The sequence below is a fragment of the Nerophis ophidion genome, linkage group LG22 (assembly GCF_033978795.1).
Source record: "Nerophis ophidion isolate RoL-2023_Sa linkage group LG22, RoL_Noph_v1.0, whole genome shotgun sequence".
NCBI lineage: Eukaryota > Metazoa > Chordata > Actinopteri > Syngnathiformes > Syngnathidae > Nerophis > Nerophis ophidion.
Genome location: NC_084632.1, coordinates 28,367,747 through 28,383,915, shown reverse-complemented (window position 1 = coordinate 28,383,915; position 16,169 = coordinate 28,367,747). Strand labels below are relative to the sequence as shown.

The following is a 16,169-nucleotide window of genomic DNA, read 5'->3' as shown; positions in this document are numbered from 1 at the left end:
GATGAGTAATCATCATGGATTGAGAAAATGTTCACTTGCCATTTACAGCATATATATGAACCTAACAGTGATATGCACTGTATGTCAGGATCATTACTAGTATACAAAAACACTTACCGGTAAGTGAAAAAATATTATAATACATCATAGCTAAGATTGTGGTTTGTCAAAATGCACTATAGCTTGCAAATGGGTACCAAAGGAAAACAGAATTTCAGTGGAGTTCTAGAAGCACTGCATTGAAATGTGGTGGTGACATTGTCCATAGTCTTTACAATGAGCTACCACTCCCCTTTCTTACAATCTTATAAAAACAATATAAATCATCCTGACATACAGTAAGTCACAAAGCTCCCCCCAACAGTGAAACACACATACAAGCAGTGTTTCAATCATCTGGCTATTCAGTCATCCGCCAGATTAGTCATCCCCTCCAGCAGCCAGCCATCATTCAGCCGGTCTTAATCCAACTAGGTCAGGACTGGTGCCCAAAATCTCAGCGATGGAGTCAAACGAAGGCCCGTGGACAATGAGCTATGACGGAAAATAAGTTTTGCAAGAGATACCGCAAGCATGGATGCAGTAGACTAATCCAGGATGATTGGTAAATTATTATTTCAGTTTAGACAGCACCATGGAATAAGCAAGGAACAGGTCATTTTTAAAAATCGCTTGGGGAGTTTTGTCTGAGCACCGGACATACAGCAGCTAAGTGCCAATGGCCATTACAAAACACTATAATCACAACGGAACACAAATTAGAATAAGTATGATTGTTAACAGACGTCACGGAAGAGATATGAAACAGCCCCATGTTTGCAATGTGATGATATGGTTACTTGGTTTCACTGAACTTCAGCTTTTTAAATAGTAGTTTGGAGATTTTACGGTTGGTTAGTCATTAGACACAGTGTGAGGAATATAACGAGCGTTTCATGGGCTTATGTTAAACCAGAGCTATACAAGTGTACGTGGAATGACACCATACCTGTCAGGCTTTCCCCTGACAGTTTGTCTGTGTTTTAGTTTTTTCCTCTGCATTTGTCTGTTTCCTCTGTGTTTAGTATTTCCTGTCTTTAGTTCCTGTCTAGTGCTCTTATTTTGTCAGCTTCCTGTCTTGTTCCCTGAGTGCTGGGTTCCTCCTCAGCTGCGGCTAATTGGCACCTGGCCACACCTTTTGCCAATCAGCCCGTTCCTATTTGTTTTTGGTTTGTTTTTTGTTTTTATTGGCTTTGTCTTGCGTCAGTTGCTGGATCATTGTATTGTCATTTGGAATTGTCGTTGCTCTTGTCGTGTCGATGTGATTCTTTTCAGCTACTACCTGTCGTGCTACATTTTGTCCTAGTCGTCGTAGCGGTAAGCTGTTCTTGTTAGCCATTAGTTATTTCCAGTTTTTCTGTTTGCTATCCACTAGCTTCCATGCTAAAGTTCCTTTTTGTTTTCTAGCTTCCAGTGCTAGCTCCCTTAGTTTGTTATTCCGCCCACGTGCGTCCTTTTTGTTTGTTCTTGTTAGTTTTAAATAAATCATGTTTTAATATTCTATGCCTGCCTCCATCTCTGCATCTTGGGGTTCGTCAACAACTAATAACTTTGACAATACCGGCCCCCAAATTCAGTTCAAAATTTGTGAGACAAACATTTTTATGGCAAATCACTTAAAACAAGTGTTCCTGTTATATTGAACAATGTGGACCACTGTCCACGACTGCCAGATCCTTGCATTGCATTGCTTGCAAACATAGAACTCTCGGGTCAAAGTTTGCGATTTACATTGCGGAGGCATTCTCTTTTAACCATTTCCTAGTTTATGTAACTAAGGTGTTGCTATAGCTTGTTTTCTTCAGATGCTGTCAGTCATTTGTTCAACTTTTTTTATTATGCTAGTGGTGTTCAAAAAGGTTCCATTTTAGGTCCTTCTTTTTCATCATTTCGGCTAGTCAACTAGTGACCCCCAAATTCAGTCAAAAAAAATTGTGTGCGACTCACATTTTTGCAGCAGATTCTTATAAACACAGATATCCTCTTTGTCTAGCTTTTTTGTAGAAGGTCCTTAAAAAGAAGAGTGCTTCTGTAAATCTGACAAATAAATAGACCAAAAACAAATGTCTGCTGTAGAGGATGTGGTTCTCTGGAATACACAATTAAGACTAAGGTCCTGTCTACATTAAGCTGGATAACTCCTTAAACCAATAATTATTTAGTCTAAGCACCGTGTCAGCCACATTAAACCATCGTTCAAGGTCCCTCTCCTTTGATAATATTTTAAATGGGTAAGTGCGCCGTGTATTTCTTGAATCTCCGGCTCTTAGCTTTGTATGGACTCATCGATCGTTTACAAACTGAGTTCGGAGAGGATGTGATGCCAGAAAGACCGCGCCCCACACAGGAAGTGACGTCAGAAAGAACTCGCCACAGCCAGCTTCATAATAAAGCGGTTCCGTAACTCCGAGCTAACCACTGGAAATATGGAGGGGAGTCATCCAGACATGCCCGTGTTTCTCCTTCCGTCTGTACAGACGCTTGTGGAAATCACAGATGAATACCTAAAGAGAAAGCAATTGCAGCCATTTGGGATACAACACTTCTCAGACGGCAAGAGAACTTTTGAATGTCCAGGTCAGCTGTGATTCTACTTAGCGAAAAAATGTGTCCATCTGTCTAAGGAGAGACAACAAGAATATGGGATCTCGTGGATGTGATAAAAAAAAAAATGTAGCGTATCAGCCACATTAAAGGGGGAAAATTATCACAATTTCTGAAGGGTTGAAACCAATAAAAATCAGTTCCCAGTGGCTTATTTTGTTTTTCGAAGTTTTTATTTTATTTTACCCATCACGCAATATCCCAAAAAACGGCTTCAAAGTGCCTGATTTTAACCGTCGTTATATCCACCCGTCCATTAACCTGTGACGTCACAGCGTGATCACACAGAAAAAAACATGGCGGATAGCACAGAAAGGTGTAGCGATATTAGCTCGGATTCAGACTCGGATTTCAGCGCCGTAAGCGATTCAAAAGATTACGCATGTATTGAAACGGATGGTTGGAGTGTGGATGCAGGTAGCCAAAATGAAATTGAAGAAGAAACTGAAGCTATTGAGTCATATCACGACAGACAGCGGCACGGGAGGAAGCGAGGACGAATTCGGCGATCGCCTTCTAACCAACGATTGGTATGTGTTTGTTTGGCATTAAATGTGGATGGAGGGAAAGTCTGGATGCAAATATAGCCACAAATGAGGCATAATGATGCAATATGTACATACAGCTATCCTAAATAACATGTTAGCATCGATTAGCTTGCAGTCATGCCGTGACTAAATATGTCTGATTAGCACACTCCACATAAGTCAATAACATCAACAAAACTCACCTTTGTGTATTCATGCAAAACCTTATAAGTTTGGTGGACAAAATGAGACGGAAAAAGATGTGGCATAAATCATATCCAGGGGGTTTACCTCGCTCGTCTGCGGGAAGAGACTGCCGTCGTCCCTGAATAGCTCGCACTCGGGCAGATTCAGTGGTGGTGTATTTTCCAATACTGCAGATTTCGTTGACTTTATCGTCGGAAATGCATCTGCTTTGAGTGTTGCAGGATATCCACACATTCTTGTGTGGGTATCGGAAAAATAACAGCGCTGATTTGACTTGGTGCGTGTAATAAGATTGAGAAAATGGCGCATTGCTACATGCTGTGACAACACGGGTGAAAGGTCATCGCTCGACAGGCTATCAATTGAAAGGCGTTTAAATCGCCAAATTCCCCCTTTTAGAGTTCGGAAATCGGTTAAAAAAATATATGGTCTTTTTTCTGCACCATCAAGGTATATATTGACGCTTACATAGGTCTGGTGATAATGTTCCCCTTTAACCTGGCCGTCAAGGTAAGATTACGGAAAACAGCGATTGCTTTTGGACTGGCAAAGCAGACTGTATCATAACGTGGACCCCGACTTAAACAAGTTGAAAAACTTATTCGAGTGTTGCCATTTAGTGGTCAATTGTACAGAATATGTACTGAACTGTGCAATCTACTAATAAAAGTTTCAATCAATCAAACAAACAAAACTGATTTATGAAGGCTCAGGAAAGATTCACTACAATAGGGCCTCACATCACACTGGATCCAAGTTAATTGAAATACCACAACACTGGATAATGTTCAGATAAGTTGAATTTAATTTAAGAACTTGCACACAAAGCAACATTGGAGGTAACAATGACGTGCACATTTGCAGCACATTTGTACTAGGTCGCGTTGCGCCGGCGGACAAAGCGGGGTGGGGGGTGGGTGGGGGGTCTTAAAACGATCATTGTGTGTGTGTGGACAAGGATAAGGTTAGGTGGGATTTACTCTGGATAGTGTACGTTTGTAGAAGGGGCCTAATAGTGAAGGGAGTTTGCCCCTACCCCCCAGTTCTTAGCTTTCTGGAAATATGACCCGAAAAGTGAATTATATTTATATAGCGCTTTTCTCAAGTGACTCAAAGCGCTTTACATAGTGACACCCAATATCTAAGTTACATTTAAACCAGTGTGGGTGGCACTGGGAGCAGGTGGGTAAAGTGTCTTGCCCAAGGACACAACGACAGTAACTAGGATGGCACAAGCGGGAATCGAACCTGCAACCCTCAAGTTGCTGGCACGGCCACTCTACCAACCGAGCTATGCCGCCTCAAACAAAACAAAAACAATTCAGTTGAATATGCCTGCATTAAACATTTGGTTTACTATTTGAACTATGGTTGTGGGAATTAATATGTCTAGGAAGAAAAAAAATGCACTAAAAGGGAACTGAACTTTTTTTGGAATTTTTGTCTATCATTCAAAAAGATAATGGTGATAAAAAACTGTTGGAAGATGCAGCTAATGGGAGTCACAGTTGTAGCCTTCAAAGCCATCAATATCTTATATACACGCTGCAAGTCTATATATAATGTAGTAACAAACACGTTTATGACGATATGTAGTATGTACAATATTTACCGTATTTTGATCATTTTAATCATTCCCGGAATTAATTCTTTTACACATTTATTTTTGTTTCATTAGAAGCGCACTTCCGACTTCTGGCAACACATGCGCGTCGTGCTTCGGAAAACAAATGCGTGTGTATCTTCTACTCATGGCAAATACGGTAACAAACAACAAAGATGACTTTTTGGACAAATGAGGATTCACAACCTTATCTTTTTTAATCTGAATATATGGAAGATGAACTACTGCTTCTAAAAGCCAGCACGAAGGAAAAGTGAGACATTGGAGCGGACTGAAGCCGAGACAGTGAAGTGAAAATGACTTGAAGCTACAAAATGTGGAATTTGAAGCCATGCTATTTTGTCAGAAATGGAGTGCTTACCCAAACAACCCGGAAAAAACTTACCCTGCCAGCTAAACCAAACAGACACTGTCCATCAAGTGAGTCACACTTAATATTGATCAAGCTACAACTTGGTTATTGTACAGGTTACAGAACATAAATAAAGTATTGTTGATGGTTTTTAAATGCACTTTTAAAGTGATTTAGTGGTAGAATCGATTGCTTTCATAAAGCTGCATTGCTCGCCACCAAAAATTAGCCGTATTTTACATGTTAGAATGCAAAATACCCCAAAAAACCCTTTTGTATTCTTGTCTCTCATAATGATTGTGAACGATAGGCAAAATTCCCCCAAAAGTGCGGTTCCCCTTTAACACTTACTTGTGGTCCTTTCTCTCCTGCGGGCCCCGTTGGACCTGCCGGTCCTCGGTCACCCTGTGAAAAAGAAAAATGCAACTCATTGTCAGCAATGCTGATTCACATCCTTGTTTCTCTGTAAAGAGTCATGAAACTGAAGTGCGACGGGTCAAGGAGACAGCTGGTTGGTTTAGTTTGTTTCAGGTGAACACCACTTTAAGCCTGGGTGAGACGTTCTGCACTCAAAACATGTAAAACAAATGGGAAAGTTTCATGACTCGACATGCACCCACCGAACACCTGTACCAAACAATGTATCAAACCATGTTTGAAATATTTTATAAATCCATGGAAACAAATCCAGGAGGTCCTACTGAAATAAATATATGGACAATGCATAAGGTGAAAGGAATTTCCAGGCTGTCAAGGTATGATTTGCCTTGACAGCCTGAAGGAGGAAGAGGCTTTATGCTTCAGAGGAATATTTGACAAGCGAGCACCTTCACGTCACAGGAACATGTTGTGACACACAAAGCGCTTTTGAATAGGAAGGGAGGAAGAAGGGAGGAAATGGACAGGATTGGAAACCAGAACGGGAAGAGGCTATTCCACCAAATTAGTGCCATTTACTTGTTATAACTCTCTCAAAATAAATTTACATTTCTATCTCTTTTCAACTCTTAATCTTGGGCAACTTTATTTCATTTTGGTACAGGGTTCCTACATAAAAAAAAAAAAATATTTGGGTAACAGGGCTGAAAGTAACAGGAGTGAATTTTATCATATAATTACAATAACCACTGCAAATGACAGAATTTTAGAAATAAAAAAATCCCATCAAAACAATTATGTTTCTAGAGATAACCTAACCTAGTCATACTGAATGAATGAGTGAGCCTTCTTTTGGCCTTCCCACTGTCATGTCTATTGATCATGTCTTGTTTGGCTATGTTCTGTTGACCTTTGGACACTTTGAGTCCCTGTTTTTTTTCACTCCCTTGTTTTGTTGCCATGGTTGCAAATTACGTTCACCTCTCTCTGATAAGTGTTCGGCCGCTCACCTGCTACCCGAGCACTAATCAGAGGCATTATTTAAGCCTGCCATTGCCAGTCAATCGGCCTGGTGTCACTGTGTTCTTTTCGTGCTCTGTCCATGCTAGTTTTTCATGCCAAAGTCAATGCTGCTATTGTCAAGCCGCAGTAAGTGTTTTTTGTTTCATGTCCAAAGTTTAGTCTTAGTGTTAAATGATAAATGGGTTGTACTTGTATAGCGCTTTTCTACCTTCAAGGTACTCAAAGCGCTTTGATACTGCTTCCATTTTTACCCATTCACACACACATTCTCACACTGATGGAGGGAGCTGCCATGGAAGGCGCTAACCAGCACCCATCAGGAGCAAGGGTGAAGTGTCTTGCTCAGGACAAAACGGACGTGACGAGGTTGGTACTAGGTGGGGGTTGAACCAGGGCCCCTCGGGTTGCGCACGGCCACTCTTCCACTGCGCCACGCCGTCCCACTAATTAGTGTTAGTTTGGTTTCCTTCGTCAAGTTGTGCTTTCGCCTTGTGTGCCTTTTTGTTTTCACCTTTTCTGAGTTAAAGATTAAATCATGTTTATGCCCGCACGCCCTGTCCCAAGTAGTCCGTCTGCTTTCCTGGGAGAACGACCCCGCAGCAAACTGCTACCCTCCCATTCTGAGACCCACGGCCTGCAGGGATCTGAATGATGCTACTTCCTGTGGACCATGTGACTTGTGGAATTGTCAGCATTTTTAGAGGGTGGACTGTAATATGTTAGGCCGGTGTTTCTAAAATAGTGGGTCAGGACCCCTGAGCGGGGTAGGTCTCTGGAGGGAGGTTGTCACTATATGTGGCTACATTCTAGTATTCATGTTAGAACGACACACAAACCTGCAACTAGGTGGCAGCAGTGTACAATCTATGTCTACAATCTAGTATCCATGTTGGAACGATGTACAAACATGCAGCTAAATGGCTGAGATGCTCAATTTAATCAACAGGCTCCCCTTTCTACAAAGTGGAAGTAGAAAAGAATACTAGTGGTGATAACAGCAATACAAAAACCCGGACGTACGACGGTGTTTTATGCCAATCCACTACTCTTTGTAACATCCTATCTCTGTGAGAGGTGTTTTTCTGCAAAAAAAAACAAGTACAGATTCCATCTTAACATCAAGTATGAGTTAAAGGCCTACTGAAACCCACTACAACCGACCACGCAGTCTGATAGTTTATATATCAATGATGAAATATTAACATTGCAACACATGCCAATACGGCCTTTTTAGTTTACTAAATTACAATTTTAAATTTCCAGCGGAGTTTCCTGTTGAAAACGTTGCGGAATGATGACGCGTGTTTGTGACGTTATTGGTTGGAGGGGATATATTAGCCAGCACCACTTGCGGCTAAAAGTTATCTCTTTTCATCGCGCAACTACACGGTATTTTGGACATCTGTGTTGCTGAATCTTTAGCAATTTGTTCAATTAATAATGGAGAAGTCAAAGTAGAAAGATGGAGGTGGGAAGCTTTAGCCTTTAGCCACACAAACACACAGTGTTTCCTTGTTTAAAATTCCCAGAGGTGAAGCTTTACTATGGATCAGAGCGGTCAAGGGAACATGGATCCCGACCACTTGTCAACCGGCAGGTTTCAGTGAGAAAATTGAGGTAAAAAGTCGCCTCTTACCGGAGATCAGCGGAGCTTGCGTCGTCCATACAGCTGCTGTAACTTCCCTCAGAGACTGGCGTCAACACACCCGTGGACACACCCCTCCGACTATCAGGTACTATTTAATCTCACTAAAACACTAGCAACACAATAGAAAGATAAGGGATTTCCCAGAATTATCCTTGTAAATATGTCTAAAAACATCTGAATCACTCCCAATGCAATGGTTTTTTTTTCCGTTTTTTTTTTTCTTTTTTTTCTAGTCCTTCACTATCAATATCCTCATCCACAAATCTTTCATCCTCGCTCAAATTAATGGGGAAATCGTCGCTTTTTCGGTCCGAATAGCTCTTGATGTTGGAGGCTCCCATTATAAACAATGTGAGGATGTGAGGAGCCCTCACACCGGTGACGTCATCGTCTGCGACTTCCAGTAAAGGCAAGGCTTTTTTATTAGCGACCAAAAGTTGCGAACTTTATCGTGGATGTTCTCTACTAAATCCTTTCAACAAAAATATGGCAGTATCGCGAAATGATCAAGTATGACACATAGAATGGACCTGCTATCCCTGTTTGAATAAGAAAATCTCATTTCAGCAGGCCTTTAAGTCAGTAATATAAATGATAAATGGGTTGTACTTGTATAGCGCTTTTCTACCTTCAAGGTACTCAAAGCGCTTTGACACTACTTCCACATTTACCCATTCACACACTGATGGAGGGAGCTGCCATGCAAGGCGCCAACCAGCACCCATCAGGAGCAAGGGTGAAGTGTCTTGCTCAGGACACAACGGACGTGACGAGGTTGGTACTAGGTGGGATTTGAACCAGGGACGCTCGGGTTGCGCTCGGCCACTCTACCCACTGCGCCATGCCGTCAAGTTTGAAGTCCAAATCTGAATGAGCAGTGCAAAACGGACAGCAGCCACTACAATACACGCGGAATTACCTCCTTTTTGTTGTGGTAGAAAATGTTTTTGCCACTTGCAAAGTGATAGAAAATCGTATTGAAGTTGAATATGTTCATATAAAACATGTTTGGAATGTTTCATGCTTTTTTAAAATTGTCTTTTGGATAGACGATATGTCCAGAAAGAGTAAATGCAAAATGTGCACTTTTATCTTTTCTGATATACTACAATATAAACAATATTAGAGATGTCCGATAATGGCTTTTTTGCCCATATCCGATATTCCGATATTGTCCAACTCTTAATTAACAATTCCGATATCAACCGATACCGATATATATAGTCGTGGAATTAACACATTCATTTTGTTGTGATGCCCCGCTGGATGCATTAAACATTACTCAAGTTATGGAAAACCATACCAACGTGGCACTGCCATATTTATTATTGAAGTCACAAAGTGTATTATTTTTTTTAACATGCCTCAAAACAGCAGCTTGGAATTTGGGACATGCTCTCCCTGAGAGAACATGAGGAGTTTGAGGTGGGCGGGGTTGGAGGGAGGATGGGGATTGCGGGGGGTTATATTGCAGCATCTCGGAAGAGTTAGTGCTGCAAGGGGTTCTGGGTATTTGTTCTGTTGTGTTTATATTGTGTTACGGTGCAAATGTTCTCCGAAATGTGGTTGTCATTCTTGTTTGGTGTGGGTTCACAGTGTGGTGCATATTTGTAACAGTGTTAAAGTTTTACTACACGGCCACCCTCAGTGTGACCTGTATGGTCGTTGACCAAGTAAGCATGGCATTCACTTGTGTGTGTGTGAAAATCCGGAGATATTATGTGACTGGGCCGGCAGGCAAAGGAAGTGCCTTGAAGGTTTATTCGGCGCTCTGTACTTCTCTCTATGTCAGTGTACACAGCGGTGTTTTAAAAAGTCGGAAATTTAACTTTTTGAAACCGATACCGATATTTTTTAACCGATACCGATAATTTACAATATTACATTTTAAAGCCTTTATCGGCTGATAATATCGGCAGCCTGATATTATCGGACATCTCTAAACAATATTGTTGCAAATTTTGCGGAATACCAACAAAAACAAAAAATCAGCTCGTTTTGAAAAGGAATAAGCTAAAAAAGCTAACAAGTGAGCAATGTTTACAGATTTAATACATTTTACATGCTACTGTGTTACGTTTGAAAATTGTACAACCCAGTGAGTCACTTGTTTTTCGATGTATTGAAAATCATACAGACTGAGCAGTCTTTTTTAAAAGTTACAGACCGACTTACTAAATTACTCAGTGGCCTAGTGGTTAGAGTGTCCGCCCTGAGATCGGTAGGTTGGGAGTTCAAACCCTGGCCAAGTCATAACAAAGACCATAACAAAAATGGCACCCATTCCCTCCCTGCTTGGCACTCAGCATCAAGGGTTGGAATTGGGGGTTAAATAACCATAAATGATTCCCGGGCGCGGCACCGCTGCTCCCCTCACTTCCCAGGGTGTTATCAAGGGGATGGGTCAAATTTCACCACACCACACTTTAACTTTAACTTTTAGCTTCACATGGAAATTGGTTTAAATTGCTGTTAATGTTATCTCAGTTCATTTTATTCATCAACTTTGACAATAAGGTGATTATATAAAGAATGTCATTCTCAGTGTAGTGTGCAGATGAATAAATGAATACATATATTAGTTTCTGTCCCCTAGGGTGGTCATGACAGAAAATAATTGAGAAGCAATGTAAGAGGTTAACAGGACTGAGTGAAAACCCAGGGACACGACTACAGTGTGAACGTTAATTCAGTCGTTAAAATAATCTAGAAGCATAGTTGGGAAAAGAAGAAACATAAATATGTACAAAAATATAAACTTTCTGAAGGGTTTAAATTATTATATTTTGTCATGATCACTCAAGACAGGTTGGACTTGTGTTTGTTTTTTATCCTGTGTTTTTTTATCTTGTTCCTGTCCAGCGGTCTAATTTTTAGATCCACTTCCTGTTTGCCCCAGCTGCTTTACCTCGGACTGGAGAGCTAATTCTCTACACATACTTCTGTTAAATGATCAGGGGACTTATCTGCCTCTGATCACTAATCAGGAGGGTTTATTGTCCAGCGTTGCCTCACGACGTTGGTTATTTTTTCTGAATAATTTGGGTTGGACTTTTGCTTTTACATCCTGTTTGCTTAGCCTTCTTTTACCTCAGTGATCTTTATTTTTGTAGTACAGTGGGGCAAAAAAGTATTTAGTCAGCCACCGATTGTGCAAGTTCTCCCAAATGATGACAGAGGTCTGTAATTTTCATCATAGGTACACTTCAACTGTGAGAGACAGAATGTGAAAAAAAATCCAGGAATTCACATTGTAGGAATTTTAAAGAATTTATTTGTAAATTGTGGTGGCAAATAAGTATTTGGTCAACCATTCAAAGCTCTCACTGATGGAAAGAGGTTTTGGCTCAAAATCTCACGATACATGGCCCCATTCATTCTTTCCTTAACACGGATCAATCGTCCTGTCCCCTTAACAGAAAAACAGCCCCAAAACATTATGTTTCCACCCCCATCCTTCACAGTAGATATGGTGTTCTTGGGATGCAACTCAGTATTCTTCTTCCTCCAAACACAACGAGTTGAGTTTATACCAGAATGGATACATGGATGATACAGCAGAGGATTGGGAGAATGTCATGTGGTCAGATGAAACCAAAATAGAACTTTTTGGTATAAACTCAACTTGTCGTTTTTGGAGGAAGAAGAATACTGAGTTGCATCCTAAGAACACCATACCTACTGTGAAGCATGGGGGTGGAAACATCATGCTTTGGGGCTGTTTTTCTGCTAAGGGGACAGGACGATTGATCCGTGTTAAGGAAAGAAGGAATGGGGCCATGTATCGTGAGATTTTGAGCCAAAACCTCCTTCCATCAGTGAGAGCTTTTAATGGTTGAACAAAAACTTATTTTCCACCACAATTTACAAATAAATTCTTTAAAATTCCTACAATGTGAATCCCAGGATTTTTTTTCACATTCTGTCTCTCACAGTTGAAGTGTACCTATGATGAAAATTACAGACCTCTGTCATCATTTTAAGTGGGAGAACTTGCACAATCGGTGGCTGACTAAATACTTTTTTGCCCCACTGTAAGTCTTTTCAGCCATGGTTTAATGCTGTGACCTTGCTGCTGCTTCCTTTGTTAGGGTCCTATAAAAGGGCCTTCTTGCCGATATGCCAGAAGGTAATGTATTTTATGGTAAAGTATAATCTTACAAATCAGGGGATAGGTTGATTGCCAACATTAAAATTGGCCCTAGTGTGCGAATGTGAGTGTGAATGTTGTCTGTCTATCTGTGTTGGCCCTGCGATGAGGTGGCGACTTGTCCAGGGTGTACCCTGCCTTCCGCCCAAATGCAGATGAGATAGGCTCCAGCACCTCCTGCGGCCCCAAAAGGGACAACCGGTAGAAAATGGATGGATGGGACAGGGGACATATCTTATCTTTCTCACTGGCACGTGAGGGCGGACTCTCCCATTTCCTCTCCCTTATCTCTCCTGTTTGCTTCTTTGTCTTGTCTTTTCTTAACTTTCTTGTTGCCTCTTTTTGCACTGTTCTCCAAAAATAAATATTGGAACCAATTAATTGGCATCTCAACAAAATTGACAAAATCTTGGGTTTTGGGGAACATGATTGTCTTGACGGAGCGGTTATTGCGGGACACTCTGCAAACTCTTCGGAGAAGAAGGAGTGCCGCGTGCTTGGCCACACTTTCAGTTGAGGATGTGAAGATATCAACCTATTCGTAATTATGACACCAGGACATCTGTTGATTGGAAGTTGCTGGCAGTCTTCAAAATACCCCAAAGCTGCCACGAATAATTGGAGCATGCGGGCAGAACTGTGGACACTGTGATTTAGATAACATCGGACTGTCTGCCCTGAAGGATGAATTCGAGGACCAATAAAAGACAATTTAGAGTGAAAAGCAAATTGTATTTTCACTCGCATGCAAAACATTCTAACTTGGATTGTTTCCCTGGCTTGGAGACTCTCCCGAAGGACAGTGCGGCGAAGACACAACAGACTCCCTTCTTGCCTCTCATGGACACAAACCTGTTGTTGTTGACTTTGGACTGAATGGCGGCTGCAAGAACACCAAGGCCGCGGAACAGAGACACGCTGCAGGCTTACACACACACACATGCGTCCACGAAAATATACGCCACACACCCCACCCCCCTCTTCAATGCTCTCGACTCAAATCCTCAGGGGCGATAGACCGAGCGGCGCTTATACAGCAGCAGCCTGCCTCCGTAGACCCCACTCTCTCCTCTCTGTTGCAAGTTTTATTTTGATTTCATGTAAGATGTTTATGTGTGCTAAGGCTCTGAGGTTTTTTTTCCTTGGCCTCAGTCTGGTCCCCCTGGACTGAACATTTTTTACTCACCCCCCAACTCCCTCCCCAGTGTTTACTTTTTCTCACCTTTTTTTGTAAGGCAGCCCCATTAGACCCGTCAGTGATCCTGTTCTGTCTCCCTGTAATGTGTGTCTGCTCTTGAATGGGACTGTGCTGAAAATCTCATTTTCCCCTCGGGGGTTTGATTCTATTGTGTCAAGTGTTCCTTTTTCCTGTAATATGGCTGAGCAGAATTGTCACATTATAATTTCACATATCCAAATCAAGGAGAAATGTGTGACAATACTGTTTTAAGATATTGATGTGAGAGTATTGACTGTTTATCTAAGTCCTGTGTTCAGGGGCCTCTTAGGCCTCCATTTACGGCTGCTTAACGCAGCCCTAATTATAAGGGTCGGAAACAGACAAGCAACCGACTGATGCTGATTGACGGCATAATGGAAGCAAAACACACTTCTTACCTTTTCACCAGGAACTCCTATCACACCAGCTACCCCGATCAGGCCAACAGGACCCTGGAGAAAAAGACATAATTCAAAGGAATGGAAAGAAAGTATGCCAATGTGAGAGCCTGATCTTTACTCATCTAAGGGATATTTTCCAAACTGTTATGACACTTGGAATGCAAGAGGTCACAGAATGCAACATAGGGCTTTTGCAAGCAATAATGCGGGGCTTCTGGCTCAAGGATAAGGCAGTGAGCTGACCCATGAAGTGCAAAGTATTCAGCTGAGCTCGAATTCCCTGTCAATGAAATCAAACTCATATTGCGTTAAAGTGAATGAAAAAGACATAAATGATCAAAATATATATTTCAAAATAACAATACCATGCTTAAAAGATCTGTTTTCAAATGTATTTCTGCGCCATAGCAAGTAAAACATAAAACACAGGGGAAATAGACACCCTAACAATGAAACTAGTCTTTCCCTGTAGCTCCCACACAAGCTGTAAAATGTATTTATGTGTTTATTAACGACCAGGAGCTTGCAGTAAAATACAAAACTAAAGCATTTAAAAGAGATCAACACATAGCTCTAATATTAAAAATGCCTCCTAAAAAAACGCCATTGAGTGCAAATTTAAACATTTAAAAAAAAAAGTCTTTACATGGGGGTTAAATAATTTTGAATGTGACTTGTGAATGTACCAGAGTTGTAATCCATATAATTATTATGATATCTAGGGAGAAAATCGACACTGGCAATGCTGTAGGGGTTGATTGTTTTACTATTTCCTATCTTGTAATTGTGCTTATTCAATGCAATTGAGCTGTGAGAAAAAAAATGTGTAGCTTGAATCAAAAATAGATCTTCAGTATTTACAAACCCCATTTCCATATTCGTTAGGAAATTGTGTTGGATGTAAATACAAATAGAATACAACGATTTGCAAATCATTTTCAACCCATATTCAGTTGATTATGCTACAAAGACAACATATTTGATGTTCAAACTGATAAACATTTGTTTTTTTGCAAATAATCATTAACTTTAGAATTTGATGCCAGCAACATGTGAGAAAAAAGTTGTCAAAGGTGGCAATAAATACTGATAAAGTTAAGCAATTCTCACCAGCACTTATTTGGAACATCCCACAGGTGTGCAGGCTAATTGGGAAGAGGTGGGTGCCATGATTGGGTATAAAAGCAGCTTCCATGAAATGATGAGTAATTCACAAAGAAGGATGGGGGCGAGGGTCACCAAGTTGTAAGCAAATTGTCGAACAGTTTTAGAACAACATTTCTCAACGAGCTATTGCAAGGAATTTAGGGATTTTACCATCTACGGTCCGTAAAATCGTCAAAAAGTTCAGAGAATCTGGAGAAATCACTACGCATAAGCGATGATATTACGGACTTTTGATCCCTCAGGCGATACTGCATCAAAAACTGACATCAGTGTGTAAAGGATATCACCACATGAGCTCAGGAACACTTCATAAAACCACTTTCAGTAACTACAGTTCGTCGCTACATCAGTAAGTGCAAGTTAAAACTCTACTATGCAAAACCAGACCCATTTATCAACAATATCCTAAAACGCCGCCGTTTTTGCTGGGCCCGAGCTCCCCTAAGACGTGGTCTGTAGTCTGACGAGTCCACATTTCAAATTATATTTGGAAACAGAGGACGTGGTGTCCTCCAGAACAAAGACGAAAATAACCATTCGGATTGTTATAGGCGCAAAGTTCAAAAGCCAGGATCTGGGATGGTATGAGGGTGCATTAGTGCCCAAGGCATGGGTAACTTACACATCTGTGAAGGCACCATTAATGCTGAGAGGTCCATACAGGTTTTGGAGCAACATATGTTGTCATCCAAGCAACGTTATCACGGATGCCCCTGCTTATTTCAGCAAGACAAGTGTTACAACAGCGTGGCTTCGTAAAAAAAAGAGTGTGAGTACTTTCCTGGCCCATCTGCAGTCCAGACCTGTCTCCCATCGTAAATGTGTGGCGC

At 41.1% G+C, this 16,169-nt stretch overlaps 1 protein-coding gene across 2 annotated transcripts in view; it reads right to left on the bottom strand.

Moving 5' to 3' along the window:
- Positions 1 to 16,169, bottom strand: part of LOC133540752 (collagen alpha-1(XXIV) chain) — a 286,309-nt gene that overhangs the window by 91,853 nt on the left and 178,287 nt on the right. For both annotated transcript variants that reach the window (XR_009803719.1, XM_061883645.1), the window contains exons 25-26: positions 14,170 to 14,223; positions 5,705 to 5,758 (exon numbers count right to left, since the gene is read on the bottom strand). Coding sequence is in view for 1 of the 2 variants with exons in the window: in XM_061883645.1 (XP_061739629.1) it covers positions 5,705 to 5,758; positions 14,170 to 14,223 (108 nt within the window). In the remaining variant the exon portion in view is untranslated. The remainder of the gene's footprint in view (positions 1 to 5,704; positions 5,759 to 14,169; positions 14,224 to 16,169) is intronic.